The sequence below is a fragment of the Peromyscus leucopus genome, chromosome 2 (assembly GCF_004664715.2).
Source record: "Peromyscus leucopus breed LL Stock chromosome 2, UCI_PerLeu_2.1, whole genome shotgun sequence".
In the NCBI taxonomy this organism is placed as follows: Eukaryota; Metazoa; Chordata; class Mammalia; order Rodentia; family Cricetidae; genus Peromyscus; species Peromyscus leucopus.
The window spans coordinates 122,336,213-122,348,118 of NC_051064.1; the positions used below are offsets into that span (position 1 = coordinate 122,336,213).

The following is an 11,906-nucleotide window of genomic DNA, read 5'->3' on the forward strand; positions in this document are numbered from 1 at the left end:
GCACTGTTTGGTGGCAGCCTAGATAAAAAGTGCCTGGGGAAAAAACTTTTGCTTTTTGCCTGCTTGCTTTCACTCTTGCTTGTAAGTCCACCTATCCTGCTGCTGCAGCATCCCTTCACTGATATTAGAAGCAGCTTCTTTGGGATTCCAACATAGACTGAAGACCAGCAGCCTCCTGGAGAAGACCAGGCCCCCAGTACCAGACTGGGACTACCAAGACACCCAGTTTTGTAAACTGAGCAACTACTAGTTATCAGCCTTTCCAGTGTGAGACAGATCCCTGAGGTTTGCTGGCTGGCCAGCCTAGCATGCACAGCAAGCTCCAGGCCAGTGAGAGACCCTGTTTTAGAAATAAGTAAATAGAGTCAGATCCTGGCAGCAGCTGTGGCGGCTCATTTCTTCTGTAGCTCTCCCTGTCTCCCTTTCGATTACAGAAGCATGGCCTCTGGTGTGGCTATCTCCGATGGTGTCATCAAGGTGTTCAATGACATGGAAGTGTGCAAGTCTTCAACGCCAGAAGAAGTGAAGAAACGTAAGGAGGTAGTGCTCTTCTGCCTGAGTGAGGACAAGAAGAACATCATTCTGGAGGAGGGCAAGGAGATCCTGGTAGGAGATGTGGGGCAGACTGTGGACGACCCCCACACCACTTTTGTCAAGATGCTGCCAGACAAGGACTGCCGCTATGCTCTCTATGATGCAACCTACGAGACCAAGGAGAGCAAGAAGGAGGACCTGGTGTTCATTTTCTGGGCCCCTGAGAGTGCACCCCTTAAGAGCAAAATGATCTATGCCAGCTCCAAGGATGCCATCAAGAAGAAGCTGACAGGAATCAAGCTTGAATTGCAAGCCAACTGCTACGAGGAGGTCAAGGACCGCTGCACCCTGGCAGGAAAACTATGTGGCAGCGCTGTGATCTCTCTGGAGGGCAAGGCAAGCCTTTGTGAGCCGCCTCCAGCCCCCTGCCTGGAGCATCTAGCAGCCCAGACCTGCTCATGGGTGTTGCAGGCTGCCCCTTTCCTGCCAGACCGGAGGAGCTGGGGGGATCCCAGCAGGGGGAGGGTAATCCCTTCATCCCAGTTGCCAAATGCCCCCCCTCACGTCCTCCTCCCTCCACCCTGACGGTTCTGGCCTTCCCAAACTGCTTTTATCTTCTGATTCCTCTTGGGTTGAAGTAGACCAAGTCCCTTCCCAGGTACCCAGTTTGGGGGGAGCCTGCTTTTTTTTTTTTAATAACACCCCTACTCCTCATCCCCCCCCATCCCATGCTGCCAACTTCTAACCACAATAGTGACTCTGTGCTTGTCTGTTTAGTTCTGTGTGTAAATGAAATGTGGAAATGACCCTCCCTGAGCCAGCTGGTTGCCTTCCCTTCCCCTTGTTCTCGGCCACTCTTGGAAGCAGGACCAGTAAGGGACCTTTGATTTAAAAAAATAATAAAAATAAGTAAATAAATAAATAGTGGGGGGAGTGTGACCCTGACCTCCATGCTGACTCGCACGTACATGCACCTGCATACACTTGAACACACACGGTGTCTATGTGAGTAACTCGGAATTATCAGGCATTGTTCTAGGAGCTGGAGCTGGCAACAAGCAGTGGAAATGGTAGTGAGGACCCCCTGTTTCCATGACAACATCACAGCTCTAGGTGCTCCACAAGCAAGAGAAGTAGCAGCAGGGACACGTGCGTAGAGTTCAAACAGGATTGTATGCTGGGGACTGGCTCCGGGTGGAGGGGCGGCTCCTGGTCAGTGGTCAGGGGCCTCTCAGCCAGCTACTTGAAGGAAAGTGTCCTGGAGAAGCAACAGTTGTACAAAGGCCTGGGGATGAGAGCAAAGTAGGAAGAGAAGGAATCCCCGTGTGCAGACAGCAGGCAGGGGCCACATCACAGAGACTTCCTGAGCCATGGGTGCAACGTGGAGCGGGGAGGGTTTCCAGAGAAATGATGTGATCTGACGTTAGGTCCATCATTAGATTCCATTTCCAGGGTAGTTTTATAATTGTGGAAAAAATGTAATGTGAAGTACAGAGTTCCGCTCATACCTAATCACCCACTCTCACACTCACATTTGTTCACCATCTATCTATTCATCTATCTATCCAGCCACCCACCCATCTGTCCGTCCGTCCATCCATCCATCCATCCATCCATCCATCCATCCATCTATCTATCCATCTATCTATCATCTACCTACCTATCTATACATCTATCTCTCACTATCTCTATCTCTTACACACACACACACACACACACACACACACACACACACACAATTTCAATACCTTGCACTGACGTGACACATCACTCCCAACATGATCTAACACACCACTATTGACTGAAGTCCACGGTTGCATCGTGGTCTGCTCTTTGTGCTGTACATGGATTCTAATGCTGCAGGACATGGGCTCCCCAGCCACAGTGTGAGACAAGAGGTTTCACCGTCCCACAAACTTCCCACACTCTGTCACCTCTTCTTCAGCTCCTGGCAACTGCTGGCCCTTTAGCCGGCTTCATCGTTCTTTTCTTTTTCCAGCACAACCAATAGCTGGAATCACAGAAGCATTGTGGTGGTTTGAGTGGAAGACATCCTACACAGAGTCAGGCATTTGAACACTTGGTCTGTGGTTGGTGGCGCTACTTGGGGAGGTGCAGCCTTGCTGGAGGAAGCACATTACTGTTTAGATGAGTTTAGAGCCATGCCTCACTTCCGGTTTGCTTGCTCTCTCTCTCTCTCTCTCTCTCTCTCTCTCTCTCTCTCTCCTTCATATCTGAAGTGAAAGATGTGACCTGTCAGCTTCCTCCTCCTGCCACCATGCCAGTCCCTTACTGCCATGCTTCTCTGCCATGATGGACCATAAGCCCAGATAAACTCTCTTCCTTGAGTTTCTCTGGCCATGGTGTTCGATCCCTGCAGCAGGAAGTGACTGAGACAGGTCATCTCTTCAGATTGCCTTCTGTCACTTGTTCTGAGTGTTTTGGTTTTTTAAAGGTCATGGTGTCTGTTCTGTAGATAACAAGTAGAAGGAGGCAGAGATAACGGCAGGAAGGCTGGCGAGGAGTGCAGCAGCCTCCAGGGGCTAATGTGCTTGGCCACACCAGTGGGAGAAAATGGGAACACAGGAGGCACCCGCCACCAGGCTGTGAGTTGCTGGTGGATAGATTGCAGAGAGATCATGACAGAGTAGGGGTCGCTGTAACATGGGGTTGAGCCAGGCCTGGAGAGAATAGCATATTAAAATCTTCCTAGATATTTCTGCAAGGTTTGTTTTGTGTTTGTTTGTCTCTTTGTTTGTTTTGAGATAAAAACGCACTATGTAGCCCTGGGTGACCTGGCTTTGAACTCACAGAGATCTGCCTGCTTCTGCCTCCCAAGTGCTGGGGTTAAAGGTGTGAATCACCATGCCCAGCTCAGTTGTAGTGGTGGTAGTGGTAGTGATGGTGTTGTGTGCGTGCATGCGTGTGTGCACACACACGTGCGTGTATGTGTTTTGTTTTCTTGTTTGTGTGAGACAGCTTCTCATATAACCCAAGCTACCTTAGAACTCAGTAGCCAAAGATAACTTTCAGCTCCTAAGATTCCTGCCTCTACCTCTTGAATGCTGAGGTTACAGATGTTCACTATCACATTTAGCTGTGGTTTTTAATTCACTTAAATAGTCTTGATCTTCCTATTGAATGGAAGGCACAGGTTCAGAGAGGTTGCTGGTGTGCCCAGGACCACACAGCCAAGCTTCTTGGATGGCAGGCCTCCAAGCCCTTCCCCCAGGAGGCATCAGCAGCCTCCTGTTCCCTGCCCTCTAATGCCTTGTTAAGTATTTTCTCCTCTTGGTGGTCATTTTGTTGTCCAATCAATAAACCACTCACAGAAATAAAAGATTTCCAGATTTATACACTGCTGACTCCCTGCCTGGAAAGCCTGCCCTGCCCTCCTTCAAACCCCCACTGGCTTCTCATCACACTGGGAAAATCGAAGCCTTGTTAACTTACCTCAGCCCTTGAATTAGCTCCGTTTATTTTGGTCTCCCTAGCTACCTTAAGCCAAAAATAGATGGTGGGGAGTGGAATGCTCACTATGGACTTCTTGGGATACAACAGGTAGAGAGAAGGGGAGCTGGATGAGCAGTCAGTCTAACGGACCAGTCAGAACACGGCTCCAGAACCTGCCACTCCACTCAGGTCCCAGAAGCACTGGCCAGTCAGTCCCAGGTTGGGTCAGGAGGACCTCTCACCCCTGCTCAGGTGAGGGTAGACGGGTCCTAAAAAGCATGGTGCCATCTGATATGAGCAGGGTAGGAGGGGCTCAGTCATGGTAACAATCCATAAAGGCAGAATCCTCCCAAAGGTGGAGAGGCCAAGGCCTTGAACTCCAGGCAGAGTTCCCCAGCCCACACCCTGGGGTCCCACAACCCCAGCACAGTACTCCAGAGGTGGTCCACAATTACTCTTTAACACACAAAGTCTCTCCTCAATGCAGGGCTCTTCAAAGACATGGCCTCAATTTACACTTGGTCCCCAGAGTGTTGTGTTATCTATCTGTTTCCTTCAAACTGATACACTCTCTCTTGGAGGGATAGGGAACATCATAACTGGGGAAACTCGGGCCAGCAAGATGGCTTAGTAGGTGAAACCACATAAACCTAGAGCCCACAGTGAAGACAGAGCACTGACTCCCCAAACCAACACCCCCAAATTATCCTCCAACTCCCATACACATGCTGAGCCACTCACATGCCTGTAGCACACACACACACACACACACACACACACACACACCATAATAATTTTCTAAAAAACTCATCCACCTTATGAGGTCCAGACACTCAGGACACCACCAGATGCACACAGCTGTAAAAGCATTAGACCACTGCCAAGTGGCAGGAGCAGACAGTCTTTGGTGGAGTTGTGTACACTTGAGAGTTGTCACCCATGCTGGAGTGAGTTCCAGTTGGCCATGCTTTTCACTCCTGCTCCAGCAAGAAACGCCAGTGAACTCATCGGTTTACCAAGCTGGACTCAAGTGGAAGGGTTTCTTGGTCATCAGTGTCCTTTCTGGGGTGAAGAGACCTTTGTTCACGCCTCTCCCAGGGAAAGTCGCACAGGATGTGGTACCCCTTTGCTGTCCTCCCCTCTCTCCCACATCAGCAGAGCCTTGCTCTTTAGTACTGCTTATGAAATGAAATGTCCCTCTCTACCTTGCAGCTGGGGTGATTACATAACCAAGAACTGACTGGTACATTGGCATGCAGGTGGTGCGGTGTACAGTCTTCCCTGACTGGCACATTGGCGTGCAGGTGGTACAGTGTACAGCCTTCCCTCAGACCTTCCCTGGGAAGGGGCATGGCCTGCCCATCAGGAATGCAGGCGTGGCCCTCCAGAGTCACCTGGTGGAAAGCTGAGGACCTTGGTACTCTAAGGATGTAAACTCCATATCAGTTTTGAGTTGCTTTCAGGAGGCAATAAAACCTTCTTGTCTCTTCAAGCTTTCCTGCAGCCTAATATAACCCACACCAGTAATTATGCTTAACTTGATATCTGACACTTGATAAGTTCTCAATAAGATATGGTTGAATTATTGAATCAATTATAAAGAGAGAAACCCTCAATCCAGCATTTAAGACATCAACTGTCTTCATATTCCCTCTCTGCTCTCTTTGACATGCAGATGATATTTTTTAATAGAGGTGTAATTAGAACAAAAATAGAATTTTTATATCCAGCATCTTTTCTGTAATAGTAATTATATAATAAACACTTTCCATGTTAAGTCATATTATCATTGTTCTAAGTGGGTGTGTAATTTTCCAGCAAAGAAATCAACCGTAATTTATATAACCACTCCCTTATGGTTTGATACGTCCATTTCTCCAGGTTTCATAATTATAGGGAATTCTACCGGGAATTACCTGTGGGTGGTGGCCTCCTCTTTTTGACAGTTCACATGGGAATGAGATTCTTGTATTTTTCTAATATCTTAGAAAACCCTCTACTTTTACCAGCCATGCTGAAGTTTTATCACTTCCGCCTAAATTCTGAGAAATATGTGTGATAATAATGAATACAGTAAATGCAGAAGCTACTCACTGTGTAATAAACACACTGTGTAACATACTGTGCTGGACACTTTTCGTGTATCTGTGCACACGCACACACATACACACACACTTGAATGCACACATATACACACACACACACACACACACACACGTCATAGTGAGTGGGAGTTAAAACAGCAAATCATAGCATCAAATTGGACTTAAATCTCAGTAAAATTGCTTCTCGTCTGTAAGACCATGCATGCATTTCTTAGCTCCTGTGAGCCTCCATTTGCTTGTCTATAAATAGGTCCCTATGTTTTCCTCTCTGGGTTGCTGTTAGAGTTAAATAAGGTAACAATAACAGCTCCATTAGGTGTGGTATTAATTGTCTCACTTCTCACTGGGGCATTGTGCAGACACAGCACCTGAGGCCACCTGCCAGCTCCTACACTGGAAGAGCTGAGCAAGTCTCCCATGGTCAGGCTGACCTCAAGGTCACTGTATGCCTGAAGGGATTGTTTAGTTGTGTTTTGTTTCATATTGGTTTGGAGACCACGTCTCACACAGAACCCAGGCTGGCCTTGAACTCTGAGCATTCCTGCCTCCGCACTCAGTGTTGGGATTGCAGGTGTGTGCCACTCTGCCCAGATGGGGCACTCTTTGGGGTACTCTTCAGCCACCCCTATGCAGGTGCTTCTGTCCTTCCCACAGTCACCATTACGGCCTGGAAGGTCCTAGAAGCTCAAGGACAAACAGGTACCACTGTGCACAGTGCTATCGATCTCATGAATCCTAAAACACTGCTAGGGAATGGGGGTGCACACTTTGAACCCCAGAACTAGGGAGGCAGAGGCAGTGTAGCTCCAAAAGTTCAAGGCCAGCTTGATCTCCATAGTGAGTTCCAGGCCAACCAGGGTTACACAGTGAAACCTTGTCTCAAAATAAACAAGTAAATAAATGTTGCTAGGACACAAACACTGTCACATGTCACACACATTTTATACACACAAACATACCTCACACACGCCCCCAAAATATACAACATAACACACATAGTACATACACACTATATTGATTTATATACACACCATATACCACACGCCACACATACATCACATCATACACACATACCACATATCACACACATGGCACCATACATAAGCACACTATGTATGCATCCCATATCTCATACACACATTACACACATATCCATATACACACAACATACCATACACACACACCATAGACATGCCCCTCACACACACACCATATACATCCACACATAGTAAGTACCATATATATAAAACACTCCATATATACACATCACACACACACATACACACACACCATCATACACATACCACATACCACACACACACTTTTTTACGTGAGGAAGCCAGGCCTGTGTAAGCAGTCATTGGGTTGTAGTATGGTCATTCAGCCTCACCCACAGCTGCTTAGGCATGGTGCCTAGGGGACGGACAGCTATGCTGAGATACTCCTAGGTCACCGTCTCTACCCTAGAGTGCCCACAGAACACTGGCCCTGAGCTCATAAGGGCCTCCTGGCCTCTCAGGCCCAGGCCACAAAGGCAGGGCCAGGATCCAAGAGAAAGCTGTTGAGCAGTGTTCTCTGGCCACCCGGAAATAGCCGGGCTCTACTTTCCGCTCCTGTGCTGCACGGACAGGCAGGGCCAGGAATAGCTCTTTCTGCCAAAAGCTGACCTACTTAGCGGTTCTGTCTCGTCATGTGAGCTTGGCTGGGCAATAGGTTCACTTGCCTCTCTCTACCTAGAGCAAGCCCAGCCCAGCATTCCCCCATCACATGGTTTCTGATTCCCATGCTATTCCAGGAATAGATAGCAACACACTGCAGCTTCAAAGCATATCCACAAACATCACTGTGCATCCTTGTCAGAGCAGGCCCAAGAGAAGGAACTTATTGCTCCATTACAGGGTGGACACCGTGACACAGAGAGGGTAAGCAACGTGAGTGGAGACGCACAGCAGATAAGAAGGCAGACCCAGCCCTAGAGCCAAGCTCCTAATACAGATATCAGTGGCTTTGCTGTGCCTTGAGTTTCCTGAGGGCGAGACTCTTTTCTGAGGGGCTGAGGTTCCTAAGCCTCCCTACCCACTTGCTGCCTTGGTCTAGCACCTGGTGACCAAGCTGGTAGAGATCAGGCCTTGGGTGCCCACTAGCCTGGGAGCTGGGGCTTGATTGGCAGTGAGAATCACCTGGGTGACCTCTAGCACATTGTGTCACCTGTCTCAGACTCAGGCCGGCATCCTCCGGGCGTCAGTAGAAAGACGAGAGACTTTATTTGTAGTTGGTAAAGCAGCTACTGTTGATTGTTATTACTGCTGACATCCCAAATCTAACCCAAAAGGAAAAGGTTTAAAACCGGCTGGTGCCAGCAAGGCATCACAGTTTTGCAAGCAGCCAAGGCCTCTGTAATATTTCTGAATCCCTGACACCATGTGCCCAGGGAAACAATGAGATGTACAGTGCACAGCCCTGGAATGAGCACTGGTCCCTGGTTCTTCTTGATGACTGCCGGTTCACTGAAGTTAGTGTCACAGCGATGTCCTTCTGGATTCTCATGGCGGGGGGCCCCCTCGCAAGAGGAGAAGGCCGTGTCCACTCTTGCACGTCCTTGTCCCGAATGGGCTCCCGTGGATGTGTTCATCTACTCTGGCACATCACGGGCAGGAACACAGAGGACAGAACGTCTGCCTTGATGACGCCCTGGGAGTGGAGTGTCACATCGAAGAGAAGATGAGGAAGGAGATTAGGGTCAGGCTGGCATCTGAAGACCAGAATCTCACAGCCTAAAGAAGTGACCACAGGTCATTAAGACTGAGCCGGCACGAAGCTCAGTTGGTGGACTACTTACTTGAACATGCACAAAACCCTGGGATCAGTCCCCAGAGTTGAATAACCTGGGCGTGATGGTGCATACCTGCAGTCCAGCACTTGGGAGGCAGAGGCAGGAATATTAGAAGCTTAAGGCTATGGAGTGAGTTCAAGGTCAGCCTGGGTTACAGGAGACTCCATCTCAAAAACAAGATGAAACAGATAAATTTAAAAAAATGGAGCAAACCAAACCTTCAGATATGAACATGCAACCTAGAATAATTGGAGAAAACAGGAAACTAGAAAGATACCACATGTAGGAGGGAAGAGCAACAGAGAGAGAGAGAAAGCAAGGTACAACTGATGAGAAGCAGAAATGGGAAAGGCAGGTCTTATGAGAGAGGGGGAGGGAGTCAGTACAGAAGGAGAGGGAAGTAGGGTAAAGTAACAGTAAGGATGCTGAAAATCATCAAATAACACTATCAGCTATCTACCTAAAATTATGTGTAAGTCTATGTGCAGATATATAACTTAAACAAAAATGTCTCATCTGGACTGACAGTGCTTCCCCCAAGAGCCAGAGACTGTCCAACAAACCCCCCAGCACCAGATGTGAGAAGCCCCCTCTGAGCTGTTGGTTGGTGTTTTCCAAGAGAATCCCAACCACTACAGACTATGGCTGTTGTTCTCGGTTGCCTCTCAAGGTGGAAGGTAATCCTATTGCTGAAGACACCGTTCACTTTGAACACAGGACCCAGAGGACTGCCGCTGGATCTGACTTGAAGGCCTCTTCCCTGAGGACTAGCTTTCGTGGTACCAGAAGGCACCACGCAAGCTTCCAAGGGAGTAAAGCAAGCAACAGTCCAGCTACAATGCCGTGAGTCCCAGTAATGACCAGCATGGCGCAGCAGCCCTAAGGGCACAGTAGTGGCACTCGTACCTTGACGGTAACCAACAGCTCTCTAATTGGACTTAAGGCCTGCTCAACAAAGGGAAGCCGTGCCTGGTACCGACAACAAGGCTAACTACCCAGGCCTAGCGAAGACATGGACCTTGGAGGAGAATCTACAACCGCCACATTACCAAATCGGCGTAATTCCTAACTTCGTTCTAAATATTTATCCTCATGCCCACAGAAAAGTGTGGGCCTCACCCCTCATCCAAGAAACATCTCTTAGCAACGGACAGAGACCACCACAGAAAACCCCACAGCGCAAACTGCGGAGAGCAAGTGACCACTGTGATTCCCAGCCCCAGTTGATGATACCTCTACAACCCAACTCCCTCAGGAGAAGCGGCTCTAGTCCCTTGAGCAACGGTGGTACACCGCGCATGCTCGGTAAGCAGGGCTAGAGCAGTGCGTGGCTAGGCTATGGCGTATCAAGGCCAGCAAGAGGGGGCACACGAGAGGTGGTTTATGCCCGAATTAGGGAGTGTGTCAAAGCCCGAGTGAGGAGCTTGAGTGACTTCTGAGAACCCAAAGATCTCATGAGGGCCAGTGGGGCGGCTCAGAGAGGAAAGGACTTTCTGGGAAGCCTGATGACCTGAGTTCGGTCCCCAGAATTGACGTAAAGGCCGAAGTGACCACATAAAGTTGTCTCTGACCTCCACACACAGGCGTAAATGCACCCCCCCCCCACACACACACACAAAATACCACCACTGAAATCTCTGAAAACCCAGGCTTGGTGCTTTGTGCCTGTAACCCCAGCTTTTCAGAAGGCTGGGGAGGGCAGGATGGAGCCCAGGAGTTCCAGAGCAGCCTGTCCGGGCGGTGGTGGCGCATGCCTTTAATCCCAGCACTCGGGAGGTAGAGGCAGGCGGATCTCTGTGAGTTTGAGGCCAGCCTGGTCTCCAAAGCGAGTTCCAGGAAAGGCACAAAGCTACACAGAGAAACCCTGTCTCAAAAAAAACAAAAAAAAAAAAAAAAGAAAAAAAAAAGAAAAGAAAAGAGCAGCCTGGCCTACATAGGGGGGGGGGGGGGGAGCATTGGGAGGTGGGTAACAGACCAGAGTAGCTTTGAAGATCTAAGTAGGACTTAGTTTGTTCTCCGAGACTGAATGTACTTCCGGGCTGGGCACGGGGCTGTGGACAAGAATAAACAGTGTTTCCTCACCACATGAGCTTCTGCCCTGATGTGGGGAGGGTCTTAACACTGAACAGCCTGGGGCTCCACTGCCCAAGAGCAGGGTACAGAAGGGGGCCAGGCTTGAGACATGACAGATAGAAGAGGGAAGAACACAGGAAGGCGGAAGGCACAGAGGCCACTGTTGGGGCTGGGCCATTCTAGTCCTTTTTGTCCCCTCCTGGATACCTAGGAAAGGCTCAAGGCCTGGCTGGCTGCCTCTTACCTGAACACCTGTCCTGTGGGCACGGACCCTGGGGGAGGAGGCGTGGAGGCAACAAAGGCGCATTCTCCCAGCCATGACGGCAATCAATAGAAGCTTGTTTGCCCTGTTTCCTGGGGAGCAGCCAGGCATGCTGGGGTGGGGAGCTGGGCAGCAAGTGGGAACACAGAGTCCTGGGCTAGGCAAGCTTGAAGCGTTATTTTGGCTCCAGGAAAGCCACACCTGTGGCCCTGAGCACACAAGCTGGTGGCTTCAGGCTGCTTGGGAAGAAGGAACATGTTCCTCCCCCTCTCTGCTTCAGGGCCTTCCTGAGAGCCCTGCGCATGATTGGAGAACATTGTTTCCAAATTCAACTGCCAGCTGAGGCATAGAATGCCACACTGTCACTCCAATATCTTATTTTTTAAAGGCATGTGTTCAGGAGAGAGAGCTCAGCGGTTAAGAGCTGGTGCAGCTCGTCCAGAGGACCAGAGTTCAGTTCCCAGCACTCACACTCAATGACTGACTCACAACTTCCTGTAACTCCACCTCCATGAGATCCAACACCTTCTTCTGACCTCTGCAGGCACTTGCATACAGAGAGAGAGAGAGAGAGAGACAGAGACAGAGACAGAGAGACAGAGAGAGACAGAGACAGAGAGACAGAGACAGAGAGAAGAGGTGAGGA

The 11,906-nt window shown here is 49.4% G+C and overlaps 1 protein-coding gene and 1 long non-coding RNA gene across 3 annotated transcripts; one reads left to right on the top strand and one right to left on the bottom strand.

Annotated features, from left to right (window-relative positions):
- Nucleotides 1-438: 438 nt before the first annotated feature.
- LOC114704956 (cofilin-1-like) lies at nucleotides 439-1,119 on the top strand. Its single transcript, XM_037203339.1, has one exon. The coding sequence runs from the start codon at nucleotides 439-441 to the stop codon at nucleotides 1,117-1,119; it is 681 nt and encodes a 226-aa protein (XP_037059234.1).
- A 7,214-nt stretch (nucleotides 1,120-8,333) lies between these two features.
- Nucleotides 8,334-11,516, bottom strand: LOC119087444. 2 transcript variants are annotated; one of them, XR_005090896.1, is made up of 2 exons: nucleotides 11,243-11,516; nucleotides 8,334-8,783 (listed from the first exon to the last, which is right to left on the bottom strand). It is a non-coding gene; the product is annotated as an uncharacterized LOC119087444 (long non-coding RNA). The 2 variants fall into 2 exon arrangements; XR_005090897.1 differs by having other exon boundaries at nucleotides 8,334-8,866.
- Between the last annotated feature and the right edge of the window lie 390 nt (nucleotides 11,517-11,906).

Bases quoted from the DNA above. Each gene is read 5' to 3' on its own strand.
- LOC114704956 (XM_037203339.1), top strand. From the start codon at position 439: ATGGCCTCTGGTGTGGCTATCTCCGATGGTGTCATCAAGGTGTTCAAT.